At 34.9% G+C, this 13,915-nt stretch overlaps 2 protein-coding genes across 2 annotated transcripts; both read left to right on the top strand.

Moving 5' to 3' along the window:
* The first annotated feature begins 3,618 nt into the window (after window positions 1-3,618).
* Window positions 3,619-4,348, top strand: LOC113763552. The gene has a single exon (XM_027307386.1). It carries the CDS (start codon window positions 3,713-3,715, stop codon window positions 4,235-4,237), a length of 525 nt encoding a protein of 174 aa, XP_027163187.1. The 5' UTR covers window positions 3,619-3,712; the 3' UTR covers window positions 4,238-4,348.
* A 5,740-nt stretch (window positions 4,349-10,088) lies between these two features.
* LOC113762017 (serine/threonine-protein phosphatase PP1 isozyme 9) lies at window positions 10,089-13,638 on the top strand. The gene is made up of 4 exons (XM_027305251.1): window positions 10,089-10,770; window positions 12,119-12,678; window positions 12,916-13,095; window positions 13,270-13,638. The coding sequence occupies exons 1-4, from the start codon at window positions 10,575-10,577 to the stop codon at window positions 13,291-13,293; spliced, it is 960 nt and encodes a 319-aa protein (XP_027161052.1). The 5' UTR covers window positions 10,089-10,574; the 3' UTR covers window positions 13,294-13,638.
* Window positions 13,639-13,915: the final 277 nt, after the last annotated feature.

Below are 13,915 nucleotides of genomic sequence, written 5' to 3'. Positions count from 1 at the left end.
CTATTAGCCTCGAATGCAAGAATACCATGTTATTCTTTACTCATAGCACTCTCGGATGGAATGCCGCATATTCCCGTTTAATTTGACTGAAAAATTGAGAAGAAATTTTGCTTAGCCTTCTTAATTTAATTAGAAGGTACATTGGGCAGTTAATCTCATAGTTAGCCAAGGAAGATAAATCAAAATACTCTTTTGATTAGTTTCCTACGAACATTGGATAGTAGACAAATTCATTCTATAATTCTATATCTGACCAGTCGCTTATTACAAATGGGTGGTCGGTGTACCAAGTTTGCCGTGGTTTTCAGACATGCAGTTGATTGGGATATATAGAGGAATCCAGTGGATGATCCAGCTGCATGCATCCCAAAACTCTTTTTGTTGGGTCAGTTTGCTGGCTGATTTTTGCAGCAGCAATTGTTTATTATCATTTGTGGTGTTGCAGAAATGTATAGGAGGTTATCCAACAGATTCTCAAGGATGTTCGTGGGATAATTTCTGGCTGGAAGAAGGTAGACAGGAAGCATGAGAATGTATAGCTTCACTTGTTCTCGAGTCGAGTTAGGGACTAGTACTACATATTTAGCTCTGCAGAGTTTTGTATAGCTCTGCACAGTTTTGCTTCATTGAGCTTTAATAGGATTTTGTACCACTGAAGTTGCTCGAGGGGTACAGCCTCTTGAATATCAATGGGAAAGCCAACAAATTAACTTACCAACCAAAAAAAAAATAAGCTACTCCATCTAGCTAACACAATAATAAATAAACTGCACCTTGCGATTACAATTGTGATTGCAGGGGATCTGAATCCCATGAGGACGGACATTAAACAGGTGCAATACTTCGGATTTTGTACGTAAGAACCCTTGTAAGTAAGCTACTTATGATCCCGAGACACGTACATGGCGGTGATAGGAGTTGAATCGAACCAAAATTTTTTTGTTTTTTCAAAGAAAGAAAAAATACTGACCCGTACGTAGGTAATATCACGGAAAAGATGACCAGCAATTACCTGCGATCGAGAGTCGACAAAATTCCTTTTATTGGCCGTGTCTGTGCTTTTATATGTTGTTGCTTTGATTTCCAAGTGAAAGCTAGTGCACTCTTCTTGCTTTTCGTAATCTGGCTTTTTGTCTTTTAGCTTCGTAGTAAGATTTGCGTATCAATACTAACACTAATATCATGATATTGGATCTTAAGAAAACAAAAAAGAACTAAAACATGATATTTATGTAGGAGAAATAACAATATAATAAAAAGTGAGACAGAGAGTGGCACAGGGTGTGGGACAGAAGATCCGTTGCGCACTAATACCGCGTATGGTTTCTCTTTTACCCTTTTTGCGATGTGATATATTCTTGACAGCCCAAGAGATTCGCGTAACTCCTAAAATTAATCAATTTTTAAAGTCTATGTTGTTTGTATGTCCCCTCTCTTTTGACACATAATATCTTTTCTTATCCTTTAACATACAAATGTAAAACATATGTATACAATTGTAATTCACTTACAAATGATGTGTTTTTCATTGTTCAAAAATAGTTAAAATTAAGACCCAGAAACTGAGATTTATTGCTTGGGAGGCGGGTATTGATCTATTTTATGATAAGCATATTTATATATAAAATATAAGCATATACATATATATATATATATATGTACATACATACATATGTATGTGCATATGTGTGTATAAATACACATATATACAACATATATACATGCATGCATACATATATATATATATATGTGTATATATATATATATATATTGAACGAACTAAAAATGGGACCAAAGAAGATTAAAATGGTAATTTGCCCTCCTTCACGATAAAAAGAGAAATAACAAATTAACCAAAGATCCTAGAATTAATTACCATTTTGATCAATAAGATCCTAGAATTAACCACCTCATGATACTAAATTAGTCCCCCAATAAAAGTACCACGTTTATAAGTAAGGCCCTTGAAACCAAACACACATTCAGTGATGAAATTTGTCGGATATCTAATTCTAAATCCTTAAAATTTCTAGCTTATCGAGTTCAGATATACCAAATACGATAATGCCACGTCTAGTCAGATTGGCATGCCCCATGAGGGTTCCGTAGGTTGAGTTTGATCGACTCCTTAAATCTGAACAAAGACAATTCATTTGTAACACGGCAAGCAATTACCTACGAATTTGAAACAAAGATGATCAGCCTATCAACATCGTTTCCAGGTAACAGATGCACTAAAATTCGTATGTGATCTCCATTTATGTCTTTGTCCTCTGAGATGAGAAGTGAGAACAACATTTGCCCATCAAATATTACTTGTGAAGTAAATATGTTTTGGCCCTCATCAAGTGTTGCTGTTTGGGAGTCTCAAATAAAAGTTCATGGAGACTAATTAAATTTGTCCCTTGAGTTATATATTCCAGTATATGGGTTGTAATAATTGGTTATATTAGATGTATTGGAAATCTTTTTTTTTTTTCTGAGTATTCTTGGTTCCCGTATATGTTGGAATGAAGCCACGGTCCGGTCTCTATGAGTGTTGAAGTTTAATTAGGGGAAAAAAAAAAAAGGAAAGCGCTTTAGTGCCTTGTGATTTAGGCGAATTAATTTGGTCCGAAGGGATCTTGTGGTGGCCACTACATGTCTTTGTGAGGTGGGAGGTCAAAGGTTCAAATCTTATCTTCCATAAAAAATTGCTACTTAATGTGATTTTTCTTAGATTCATATGGGTGTCTCTAGCATCCGTATGGTCTGATGGTGATTCAATCCTAATTGACTTCTCGTGACCCTGTTGAATCACCCTCTTAATATAGATTAGAGTAAAAATAGGAATACGTATAAATGATAACAATAAACCAAAAAAAAAGAATGCGGCGATGGAGTCTGCTTTTGGAGCTATCAATATTATATGTGGAAAGCACCATACCTCCTTATTAGGAATTTTTAGTTAAATTAGGAATTTTTTTATTTTTCTTTGGCTAGTCAACGAAATTTTTTCCAAAAGAATCCATCATAAATATATGCACACTGATCCATCTTAACTTCCTTATTTTGTTTTAAAAGAAAAGGCTAAATGTTTTTCCTTATCATAAATTCACACATCATGCAAGTTTATTACTAAAAGTAATAAAGATAGTGAAAGCAACAATATTGAGACTCCAGTCCTGTTGCTGTTACCCTATCCTTTTCATAAATTTATCAGCTACGTAACACAAAGAAAGTGAAGTATCAAATATCAATTGCATGAAGTGAAAATTATAATACTACTAATAATAACAAGGAAAATAGAAATTCATAGACGTTGCAACTTTCAGAGTTATGGAGTAGTTGCTAATTTTTAAAATATGTCGTTATTCTATCCATTTAACCCTATATTTTAGTTATTTTCACCCAGGATTTTTAGATGTTTTCATGAATATTTAAAATGCTAAACAATACAAAATAATGATTAACAAACTTATGTCCATGATGCTAGTAGAATTCTAATATCAATATCAATGATTGCAAAAATAATGACACCAAAAAGAAAAATAAAATTTCAAACCGACATGCCTACTTCAACTACCATTCGTCCAATCCAGAGTAATAGAACAAAACACAAAACAGGCTATAGTTTTCACATAGAGACGAAGAAGAAGAAGAAGAAGATCAACACATAAATTATAAGGTCAGTATTTTCAGTAAAATTAAACCATCACATACTATAAAAAAGATGGATAAACCATTCCATGCAAGAAACATCTCATTAATAAAAGCAACCTTCTTCCTGCTCGCGATCCTCCCTTTATTTCTTACAAAATCCATGGGAGACGAGCCAACGGCATATGAAATCCTTGAGAGGTACAACTTTCCGATAGGGATACTACCTAAAGGAGTCACGGGGTCCGATTTAGAGGAGTCGACGGGCAAGTTCTCAGCATATTTGAATGGTAGTTGTAGTTTTCCTATTGAAGGTTCGTACAAATTGAGCTACCAACCAACCATCAAAGGCTACATATCTCAAGGCAAACTTTCTAGCTTGCAAGGTATAAAAGTGAAGTGGTTATTTTTGTGGTTTGATATTATTGAAGTTTATCGAAATGGTGATGTGCTTGAATTTTCTTTTGGAATTGCATCGGGTGAGTTTTCCATTGATAATTTTGAGGAATGCCCTGAATGTGGATGCGGATTTAGTTGCTCCAGTAATCCATTTTCAAGCAAGACTAGAAGGAATGAATTTGGTATTTGTTCTTATTAGTTGGAGAAAACTTTTATTTGGTATTTTCTTTTTGTAGTTTTTCCTCCTTTTTTTTGGTTTGGTTTTTGTGTTTCTAAATGATTGAACTTGAAGTTTGAATTTGTTTCTTTAATGCACTAGAATAAATAATCAGTATAAAATCTTCTATGTAGAATGGTTTATATATATGTTTTTTTTTTTCAATTTATGAACTTTTTTTTACGAACTATAAATTTTATGTTTCATGGTTTCCATTATTTTCTCATCTGTCTACAAAAAGGCAGGATTTGAGCCAAATGACTGCACCTCTTCAAGTATATGAAGTCGCCTTTTGAGGGCTATGGATTTATATCTGAAACAGTATCTGCGATAAATTCTTCCCTGAAAACTTTTGTTCCTTTAATGACTAATCTTTTGTTGATTTAGTCCTTCTTTTGCGCAATGTGAAGATGCAGAAAACATCAATTCTTGTGCTTAAACCAAACTATAAAGTTGATAAATTTATTTACCATCTCTAGGATTAATGCTACACTCAAGTTTACAATTTTATGTTAAGAGTTAGCATTCAAATATCAGTTGGATTGAATTGGCCAAGAATCATCACTTTCTTATATCCTCCCCAAAGTTCCAGTAGTAGAACTTTTTCTGTTTTTCCTGTTGCTACCAAAACTATCTTAACAGGATAACTATGAAAATAGAAAATTAACGAACATCAAAGGTTCAAAATTATTTTCTGAAAAAATGATCACATCTCTTTGCCATTTCTGTCTAAATTATTGTGTAAATGTAACAATAAATCCAACAAGAAAAAAAAAAAAAAAAAAAGCAGCCTGACTTTGAACTCAACTTTGATACTGCAATCAAAGGCTTCTTCTATTTTTGACAAGAGCTTATGCATATAGATGGATTTATCTATAGGGTGAGGCCTTCAAATTCAGTTTCTGTCCTCTTAGCCAAATGTTTGTTTTTCCGAGCCTTGGCCCTCCATTTGACCCCAAGAAAGGAATTATATAATCGTATCAGTTGTTGGGGTCCTTGGGGAGATTATGCAGTTTTTTATGTTCAAAGATTCTTTTTTTTTTTTTTGGGCAAAGCTATTTTTTATGCTTCTTTTTTTTTTTCTGAGTTACTTACTGTTAGATACACGGATGGAAATAATGCAACACATCCTACTTTCAAATGTCTATGGTCCAGGTTTAGATAGTTCTGAGCTTGACAATTGACACCTTCTATTCTTTTAAAAGTAGTTTTATCATTCCCTGTTGTTATTTATGTGTATGTCGAATTATGGCTATGTGAAGTTGATAGAAAAACCAATAGCAATTAAACGTTTACTGTTTCTTTCTGTGTAAGTTGGGCCAATTAGTTGACTTGGACCACTTAATGTCCTCCCTGCGAAGATGATAATTTATTACTCATGGTCCAATCTATGCATTTCAATCAACATCTTTATGAACATCTTTAAAAATTAAAAAAAAAAACCTTTCCACCCATCAGAGACAGGATTCGAATCTTGAATCTACTAACGAAAAAGATTTTGAGAGTTTTCTCTTGACTATTGGCGGACCCTAACGGTTATCTTTATCAATATCATGGTTAAACTATTAATCACTAATAAAAACAGAGAAGCTAGGTGTAAGGTCAAGTCCTTTCCTTTCTATTATCTTCTTTTTTTTTTGGCCGCAACGATAGCATTTTTATAATTTAATCTATCATATTCTATAAGGAGAAGGAGTCTCAAGGAACTGTGTAAGGGGCTTTGAAGTCTCCCTTCACTCTATAAAGTTTTGAAATCTCCTTTTGAGTTGATTGCATTTACCTCTCCTGAGGCCTATCCAAATTACATTTATTCCCCTAATGTTTGTCCAATACTAAGTTTACCTCACCTAGAGTTTGTCCAATGGACAAAATAAACTCTATAGTTTATTCAAATAAGTCCAATGCATCAAATGTCCAAAAATTTATCAAAAATGAACATTTTCCACTAGCCATGTAAATAAATTGCAATAGAATTTTTATAGTAAAACTCTCTAAATTTGCATTGATTATTAATCCTTTTTTTTTTACCAATCTTTGGTCTCTCTATAAGTTACAAGTAGCATAACTAAAACCCTCATAAATTTTGACGTTTCTGTGCAAAGAAAATTACTTGCAAATTAGAAGTATAAGAATAAACAAGTTAACAAATTATTGCAAATAACAAATCATATCAATCTATTTAAATTTTATTATCCCAGACCAAACTATAAATCTAAGCGAAATGAATCACTATTGTATGAAAAAAGTGGATTGAGGAAGTGTGGTAGTGGATGAATCACTATTGTTCTTTTTTTTTTTTGGATTACTTAAGATACTTCTTATATATTAGTTGGCTATTCAAAAAGTTAAATTGCATTTTGGTCAAACTATAAGGTCTTTTTTGTAATTTATACAAACCTTTAGGGAAGTAACTGTAATTTTCTGCATGGGGCATTTTTGTGATTTTGCTACTTATGTTAGCTGAGTTTGGGTGTCAGCAATCATAGAGAGGTGATTGTTATTTGGTCAAACCACACGATTTATTTAGTAAATTGATTAAGCCCTCCTGAGATTTAAATATAATTAATCTTATTACTCATTAAAGATTCTACCCCACAATTTATATGTCCATCTATGTCATATCAACCAGGCTGGTACTGCCTCCCTTTGCTCTGGAACCTCTCCCGTTCCAAAACAAGATATTAATTAGTAATTACCACACTCCCCTATCTTTCCCCACCACTTTCAACTTCCCCTAATTTTTCATCCTCACATTTCCAATATGTTTTAATATCCTATCCTAATTTAGTTTTTTACGCCTGAACACTATACTCTTGCTACTGTTTTCTTCTTTTTTTTTTTTGTCATTCGTCATTTATCTAATCTATTCTTACTTTAACCTAATCTACGAGATGCCCAATTAGACCTATGGGAAAACCCATGGGAACTGAATCATCATTGGACAAGATGAGTGCACTACATACCGGTATAAATTTGAAGAACAAATAACGGGAGGCGAACCGTTGACCTTCCACCCACCAAGACTTAAAAGGCTTTGGTGGTGGTGGCCACCCGTACTCTTGTTACTGTTGGTATAGTACATTTTGTGTTTCTAAAATACCCTCTGTATACCCAGGAAAACAGGCATTTCCTTTTTAATTCTTTTCTTTTTTAAATTCCGACATAAAGAACAATTGTATTGCTTTCGTGTCATTCAAGTTTTATTAAATGTTTCACTATTATTTAAACAATGTACTTGTAGGTTTTCTTTTCTTTTTTTTTTTAATGGAAACTCGTTAGAATTTATCAAGGAAAAACTGTCATACTTTACCGTGCTACAATGTAGGGTATAAAGGATGCATTCGGTAATCTTTTCAGAATTGGGACAAGAACTTTCTAGTCATTGTTTCTTTTAGGGAAACAGTAATCATTTTATTATAAATAAGGTGCAACCGTCTGGGATTCTAGCTGGTATTATAATGAGGTCTTACATGTGCTTTCATGGGGATGAGGGGCAGGCAGTCATCAGATGGATCACTCCTGAGCTGTTTACGGCCAAGATTTGGTCCAAAAAAATTATACAGTTCAGATCACTTCTTATATCTTGTTTTTAATAACTTGTGTGGGTTCACAAAAATTTGTTCTAAAGTTACACGTTGTACAAACAAAATTACGCCATGTACAAATAAAGTTACGCGAGGTGCAAAATGCACAAAATCCCTAGGAACCGTTCCTGCCCGTGGTCCCTTTCATGGGGTCTGTCCTAGAATTGAGCATTGTTAAAAATTAGCTTTGGATTGGGGTCTTTCTTGTTCAATGTTTTGTTAGCTTGTGTACAGTATGTTAGTGTTTCTTTGAGGCATATGAGAATCTTCCTCTCGTAAATACTTTCTTGTTCACTTTAAAAAAAAAAAAAAAAAAATCTCAATTGATACGGACGACAACTTTCTTTGAAAAGGTCGTATGTTCATATCGCACTAGTGATGTTAGCATGGGATTAATAAATACTTTTTAAGTTTTCTTGATCAAGAATTTCGTCAATTTGATCTCTGAACATATACACTAAAACCAATCTCGTCCTTCATAATTTTTTTTTAATCAATTTAGTTCCGAAACTATTTTTTGTTATCCAATGTAGAACTCAGGGGCCACCAAATTTTACACATTTTATGCGATAATCGAAAATGCGAAGATTCAGATCCTGAAGATGCCATCTTAAAAGATAAATTGACCTCCACCGGTGAAATTAAGGAAACCCCAAGCATGGACTCATTAGTGTCTCTTAATTAAGTACCACAGTCAAAGTGTATTTTTAAGGATCTAAGGGTTCAAGAAGAGTAGTCTCCAAACATGAGACAAAAGTTACTTGATGAATATGCACAGTTAAAGGAAAAATTGCATGAGAAAGAAGAGGAGATGGTAGTGTCTATCACCAAGAAACTCCAAGCTTTTGGGGTAACAAAAATTGCTTGAGATAAAGGAGCTAGAGGGGCTGGTAACAGGTCCGAAGCTTGAGCTAAAAACAGTAGTGACATCGCAGGAAGAGGCCTTTGAAGAGACAGTTAAAGACCAGGTCTATCTAATGAAGCTAAACAGATGAGGAAGGAAAAATCAAGACTACAAGAGTTTGGATAAGAGAAACTTGAATCACCAGCGAAAGAGAAAGAATCTCAAATTTTTTTTTTTTCTCTTCTTGAGAAATTTGAAGAAGACAAGAGCCGGTGATCTTCAGCTGGAAGTGGACAGTTTGCACTCTCAGAAATGCATATGGATAATATTACATTGGATAATGAAAAATAATTTGGGGACCAAATTAGTTAGAGAAAATCATAAATGACGAAATTGGTTTTAATGTAAATATACAAGGACGAAATTCCCGAATTTCCCTTCTTGATCTCGGGATCTGACATGATCATGATCTATGATGGTGAAAGAAGTCGAAATTAGACGAGCTTTTCTTAATTCAAGTTTTTTTTAAAAAAAAAAGTGTGTTTGAATTAGTTATTAATTTAAAAAAAAATACTTAGTTGCATTATAAATACATTTCCAATTATTAATTTTTATTATCTTTTTAATGTCACAGATATCACATTTAAAAAATGCTAAAAATGCACTTCCAAACATTTTTTTTGGTAATAATTTTCCCAATAATTTTCTATAGAGCATTCACCCCCTACCATAATTTTCTAGTTCAAAACAATTTATAACTCTTTACAAGCTGATTCATGATTGGTGCCGAAAAATAACCTCAAGACATTTATTTACAAGGAACAAACCACATGAATCCAGAAGTTGGTGCCATTGATTCCATTTCTACAAGTAAAGTGATAAATAAATATTCATGAGCAACTTACTAGGCATGTGAGTGAGTTGGATCCGGATTGAAATTGAATATTCTGGACCACACTTTAGTTATACTTCTACCAAATTAGAATCAAATACCCAACCGGTCTTGAATTTATTCTTATATTGGGCAGGTTTGGGTCGGGTCGATATCCAAATCCGATCCATTGGTAGACCTACACACCCTACGGTCCTAACTCCTAACCAAGCAGATGATATGAAGCCCTCGTGGAAAAACGCGCTTTCACCCGGGGATTATAAAAACACGCTTTTGCCTGCAATAACCTCAACCGCGTTTTCGAATTCGAAACCAAGGACTGCTGGCATTAGTTTGCACGTGTGCCTAAACACCTGACCCATCGATTCATGCCACCTTAGCCAACCAGAAACTTTAACTCCGTTTGTAACTAACTAATGAAAGTTATCGTGCGCCACCGCGACCTTTTAGTCAAACATTTTCTAATCCCCATTTTGCCCACTTTTCTTTGAATTTTTCAACCTTCCTTTTTTTTTCATTTTTGTATTGAATTGAGAATCTTCATGTTTTTTTTTTTTTATTTGTTGAAGCATTTATCCTAATCACAAGAAAAGCTATAGAGGCGAGCATAGCACGCATCACTCGATGAGAGACATTGACAGGTCCAAAAGATGATTTATTGATTTCTGGTAGTATTATTGTAGCTTCAAACATAAGCCTTCAATCTTCATCCTCCTCCTAATCAATCATTAATTCCACTCATCATCAGGCAATCAAGATACATCCAAATCCAATCCAATCCAATCCAGCACTTACAGAAAAAATTCAGCGCATATAGCTCAAGACCCTTTTCTTATTTTTGCGTTTCTCTTCCTTTCTTTACATGTAAAGACTTGATTTTTATGTCAAGAAAGTCACTGGAATTTCTGGGATTTCCTTGTTTGAGTGATTGGTTCCTTGGTTTGGCTAGGGAAAGAGGGGAAGAGGGCAAAAGGGATTGTTTCTTTTTGGCAAGAATTAATGAATATGATGACAATGGAGGGAATGATGGCTAAAGGGGTGTTGGATGATATAATAAGGAGACTGTTGGAAGGGAAAGGAGGGAAGCAGGTTCAGCTATCTGAGGCTGAGATCCGGCAGCTTTGTGTCAACGCTCGTCAAATCTTTTTATCTCAGCCTAGTCTTCTCCAACTTCATGCTCCCATCAGGATCTGTGGTAATCATTTTCCTGCCTTTCATTTCTTCTTGGTTGTAGTCCTGTCTTGCCCTTGTACATGCATTTTGTTGGTTGGTGTTTAATTAAGCTCCTGAATTCCATAGCTAAGAGGGTGATAGTTGTGGTTGGTATAATTAATTTGTGATGCACACCATTTTTCTCCCTTCCTTTCGAAAGGTCCCAAAAACGAAGGAAATTGGAAGTGTATCGTTACCAATTATGCCTTGTAGGATTGTCAGTACGTGCTCATTAAGGATGAGTTTTTTCTTTTTGTGAAAGTGGTTTTGGTTCAGGTGATTTTGTTCTCTTCTTCATCCTAGTTTTACAAGAGGTTTGTGTTTGATTGGTCTCTGCTCTTACATTGAAATTTTGAGTTGGCAATTGGCATGTCTCTGTGGATATGCACTGTTGGAGAAATTGGGATCATTGTGTTGGTTCGTTGGATGTAAATGACATCTTTGGAGTGGCATTGTTTTAGGCATTGCTGATTGTTTTTACATGGGTAAAAAGGCCGATTTGTTTTAGATAAGTACGTGGTGAAGAGGAAATCTTCGTGCTCGTGCAGGAATATGGTCAATTGTCAACACCCATCTGGCGATAGTATCGACAGATGGATTAGTAATTTCTGATTGACAAATGGAGTCAATTATAGGTGATAAGAAATCCACTGAGCATCTCGATGCAAATGTAATCTGTTTCAACACTTTTATTGAACAAGAAGAGATTTTGACATTAATTAAGATGAATAAATGATTCAGAATGAAAACTGAAGTATCTAAAATGTGATAGGAAAAAGTTTGCATTTTTTAACATTTCTCGTGGACAAAAGAGGTGTACTTACTGTACCTGATTTGTTTGGCTGCTTTTCCAAATGTGCGCTAACATCATGTAACGGCTAGCAAAGGTCTAGATGTGAGCATTTTGTTGGAAAGATTGGAAGCAGAATCTCTTTGCTAATTGCTATGTTAATGATATGGTTATTTTGAAGTTCTAGTGAAGATTTTGTGAATATCAAAGCTGTGAGTGACACTTTAACTGTTTGGCTCTTGTCCAAGAATGCCTACTCAAATATGCGATTGACAACTTCAGCTGTTGATTCTTTTTTTCTTTCTTTCAGAAGTAAGTCCTTGCATTTAAGACATTTGGTATTAACAAAGTAAACTAGAAATAGCCAGCTTGAAGAATTAGTCATACACAATCTTGACTAAATGCCACCTTAACTGTTGATAATCTGCATTGTAAGCACTTAATCCTTCCGTGGCAGCAAAAGTTTGTCTTTCTACTTGTTTCTTTTCTTCTTTCTCTTGTTTATATATGTTGTTTTCCTAATATGTTGTTTTTATTGCAGGCGACATACATGGACAGTACCAAGACCTGCTGAGGCTTTTTGAATATGGTGGCTATCCTCCTTCTGCAAACTATCTCTTTCTTGGTGATTATGTTGATCGAGGCAAGCAGAGTTTGGAGACAATATGCTTATTATTAGCTTACAAGATTAGGTACCCTGACAAAATATACCTTCTAAGGGGAAACCATGAAGATGCAAAAATCAACCGGATTTATGGATTTTATGATGAATGTAAAAGGAGGTTCAATGTTCGGCTATGGAAGATATTTACCGACTGCTTTAATTGTCTGCCTGTTGCTGCTCTCATAGATGAAAAAATCTTTTGCATGCACGGTGGACTTTCCCCTGAACTACAAAATTTAGACCAAATAAATGAGATTCAACGACCCACTGAGATTCCAGATAATGGCCTCGTCTGTGATCTGCTGTGGTCTGATCCTGATCCTAGAATTAAGGGTTGGTCTGATAGTGATCGAGGCGTTTCGTGTACTTTTGGAGCTGATACAGTTGCCGAGTTCTTGGACAAAAATGACTTGGACCTCATATGTCGAGGTCACCAGGTATACTGCTTTCTTTTTCAGTAAGCTCCTTGTGGACATAACCATTTCAGGTTGCATGATGATAGTCACGTCTCTGATATTAATATACTAGTTAACTAGGGAATTTGCCATGCTTTCATAATTCTATACCTTCACATTTGTAAAGAGCATCTGCCTGCTGCCATTTTGTAGAGCAGCCAACAAAAGTAGCCTTCCAAGTCATGTTAGTGACCTGACTACATTTGCTTTTTGCCTCAGGTAGTGGAGGATGGATACGAGTTTTTCGCTAAACGAAGATTGGTGACAATATTTTCAGCACCAAACTATGGTGGAGAATTCGACAACGCCGGTGCTTTGCTGAGTGTTGATGAATCACTAATCTGTTCTTTTGAGATACTAAAACCAGCATCAAGCAGTTCGAAGGTAGCTCTTAAAAAGGTAAACAAGATCCAACTTAAAATGAACCCGTGATGGCTTGAATGCGCAAAGTTACCTAAGAATATTCGTTCTGCATTCTTCTTTCCTTCCCCTTTAGACCTGAACCGCATGATAGTTAACTTAATAGTTTTAAAGCTCTTTCTATTTGCTTTTTCTTTGTTTTTGTTTGAACAGCCCCCGAAGATTGGAGCCGCCTAAAATATTAACAGAAATGGAAGCAAGGATTTTCTGCAGCAAGGAATTATGTAAAATTCGTTATCTTCTGTTCATAAACAAGATTCAGGAAGAAAGCTGTTACTCCGGCCATGGAAATTTAAATTTTTTTACCATTGCCGATAATTTATGATCGTGGACAAGTGATGAAGATTTTTGTAAATTGGTATTAAGCGTCATGTGGAGAAACAGGACTGTTTCACTTGATTACTTTTAGAGATCAGAGTTGTTTTAGTATTTGTAGTTGGCATTTGAATCTGGAATTGCTCCTTGCATCAGTCTTAACCTCGGTTCTAATTTTTCTCCGTTTATTGGTGCATTTGATGGTTATAGTTTTTGCTCCACTTTTACTGCCCTGCCACAAGAGAAAGGGTACCCAAAATCCTACAGCGGCCACTTTTTTTGGCATTTTTTATGAGACCCGTTAAAGAAACCCATGCAGAATTTTGCTTTCCATTTTCTCTCCTGTCCCTCGTGGGTTTGAAGGCATGAATCTGTGAGAGATTCGAGGCAGTTGAAAATGCTCAAAAAATTTCGTAGATTTTATACTCCAAAAGGATCACCAACATTATAAACAAGCTAAATAAGTCACTTACGAGGCAGCAGC

Source organism: Coffea eugenioides, chromosome 2 (genome assembly GCF_003713205.1).
Source record: "Coffea eugenioides isolate CCC68of chromosome 2, Ceug_1.0, whole genome shotgun sequence".
NCBI classification, from domain to species: Eukaryota; Viridiplantae; Streptophyta; class Magnoliopsida; order Gentianales; family Rubiaceae; genus Coffea; species Coffea eugenioides.
Note: the sequence above shows the minus strand (reverse complement) of the source record. Positions and strands in the feature narration are given on the sequence as shown.

What these genes read in the sequence shown, in the direction of transcription:
- LOC113762017 (XM_027305251.1), top strand. Translation starts at nt 10,575, where the DNA reads ATGAATATGATGACAATGGAGGGAATGATGGCTAAAGGGGTGTTGGAT. An exon ending in TCATATGTCGAGGTCACCAG is followed by an intron (nt 12,679 to 12,915) that starts GTATACTGCTTT and finishes TTTTTGCCTCAG; the next exon opens with GTAGTGGAGGATGGATACGA. An exon ending in CGAAGGTAGCTCTTAAAAAG is followed by an intron (nt 13,096 to 13,269) that starts GTAAACAAGATC and finishes TTGTTTGAACAG; the next exon opens with CCCCCGAAGATTGGAGCCGC.
- LOC113763552 (XM_027307386.1), top strand. Translation starts at nt 3,713, where the DNA reads ATGGATAAACCATTCCATGCAAGAAACATCTCATTAATAAAAGCAACC.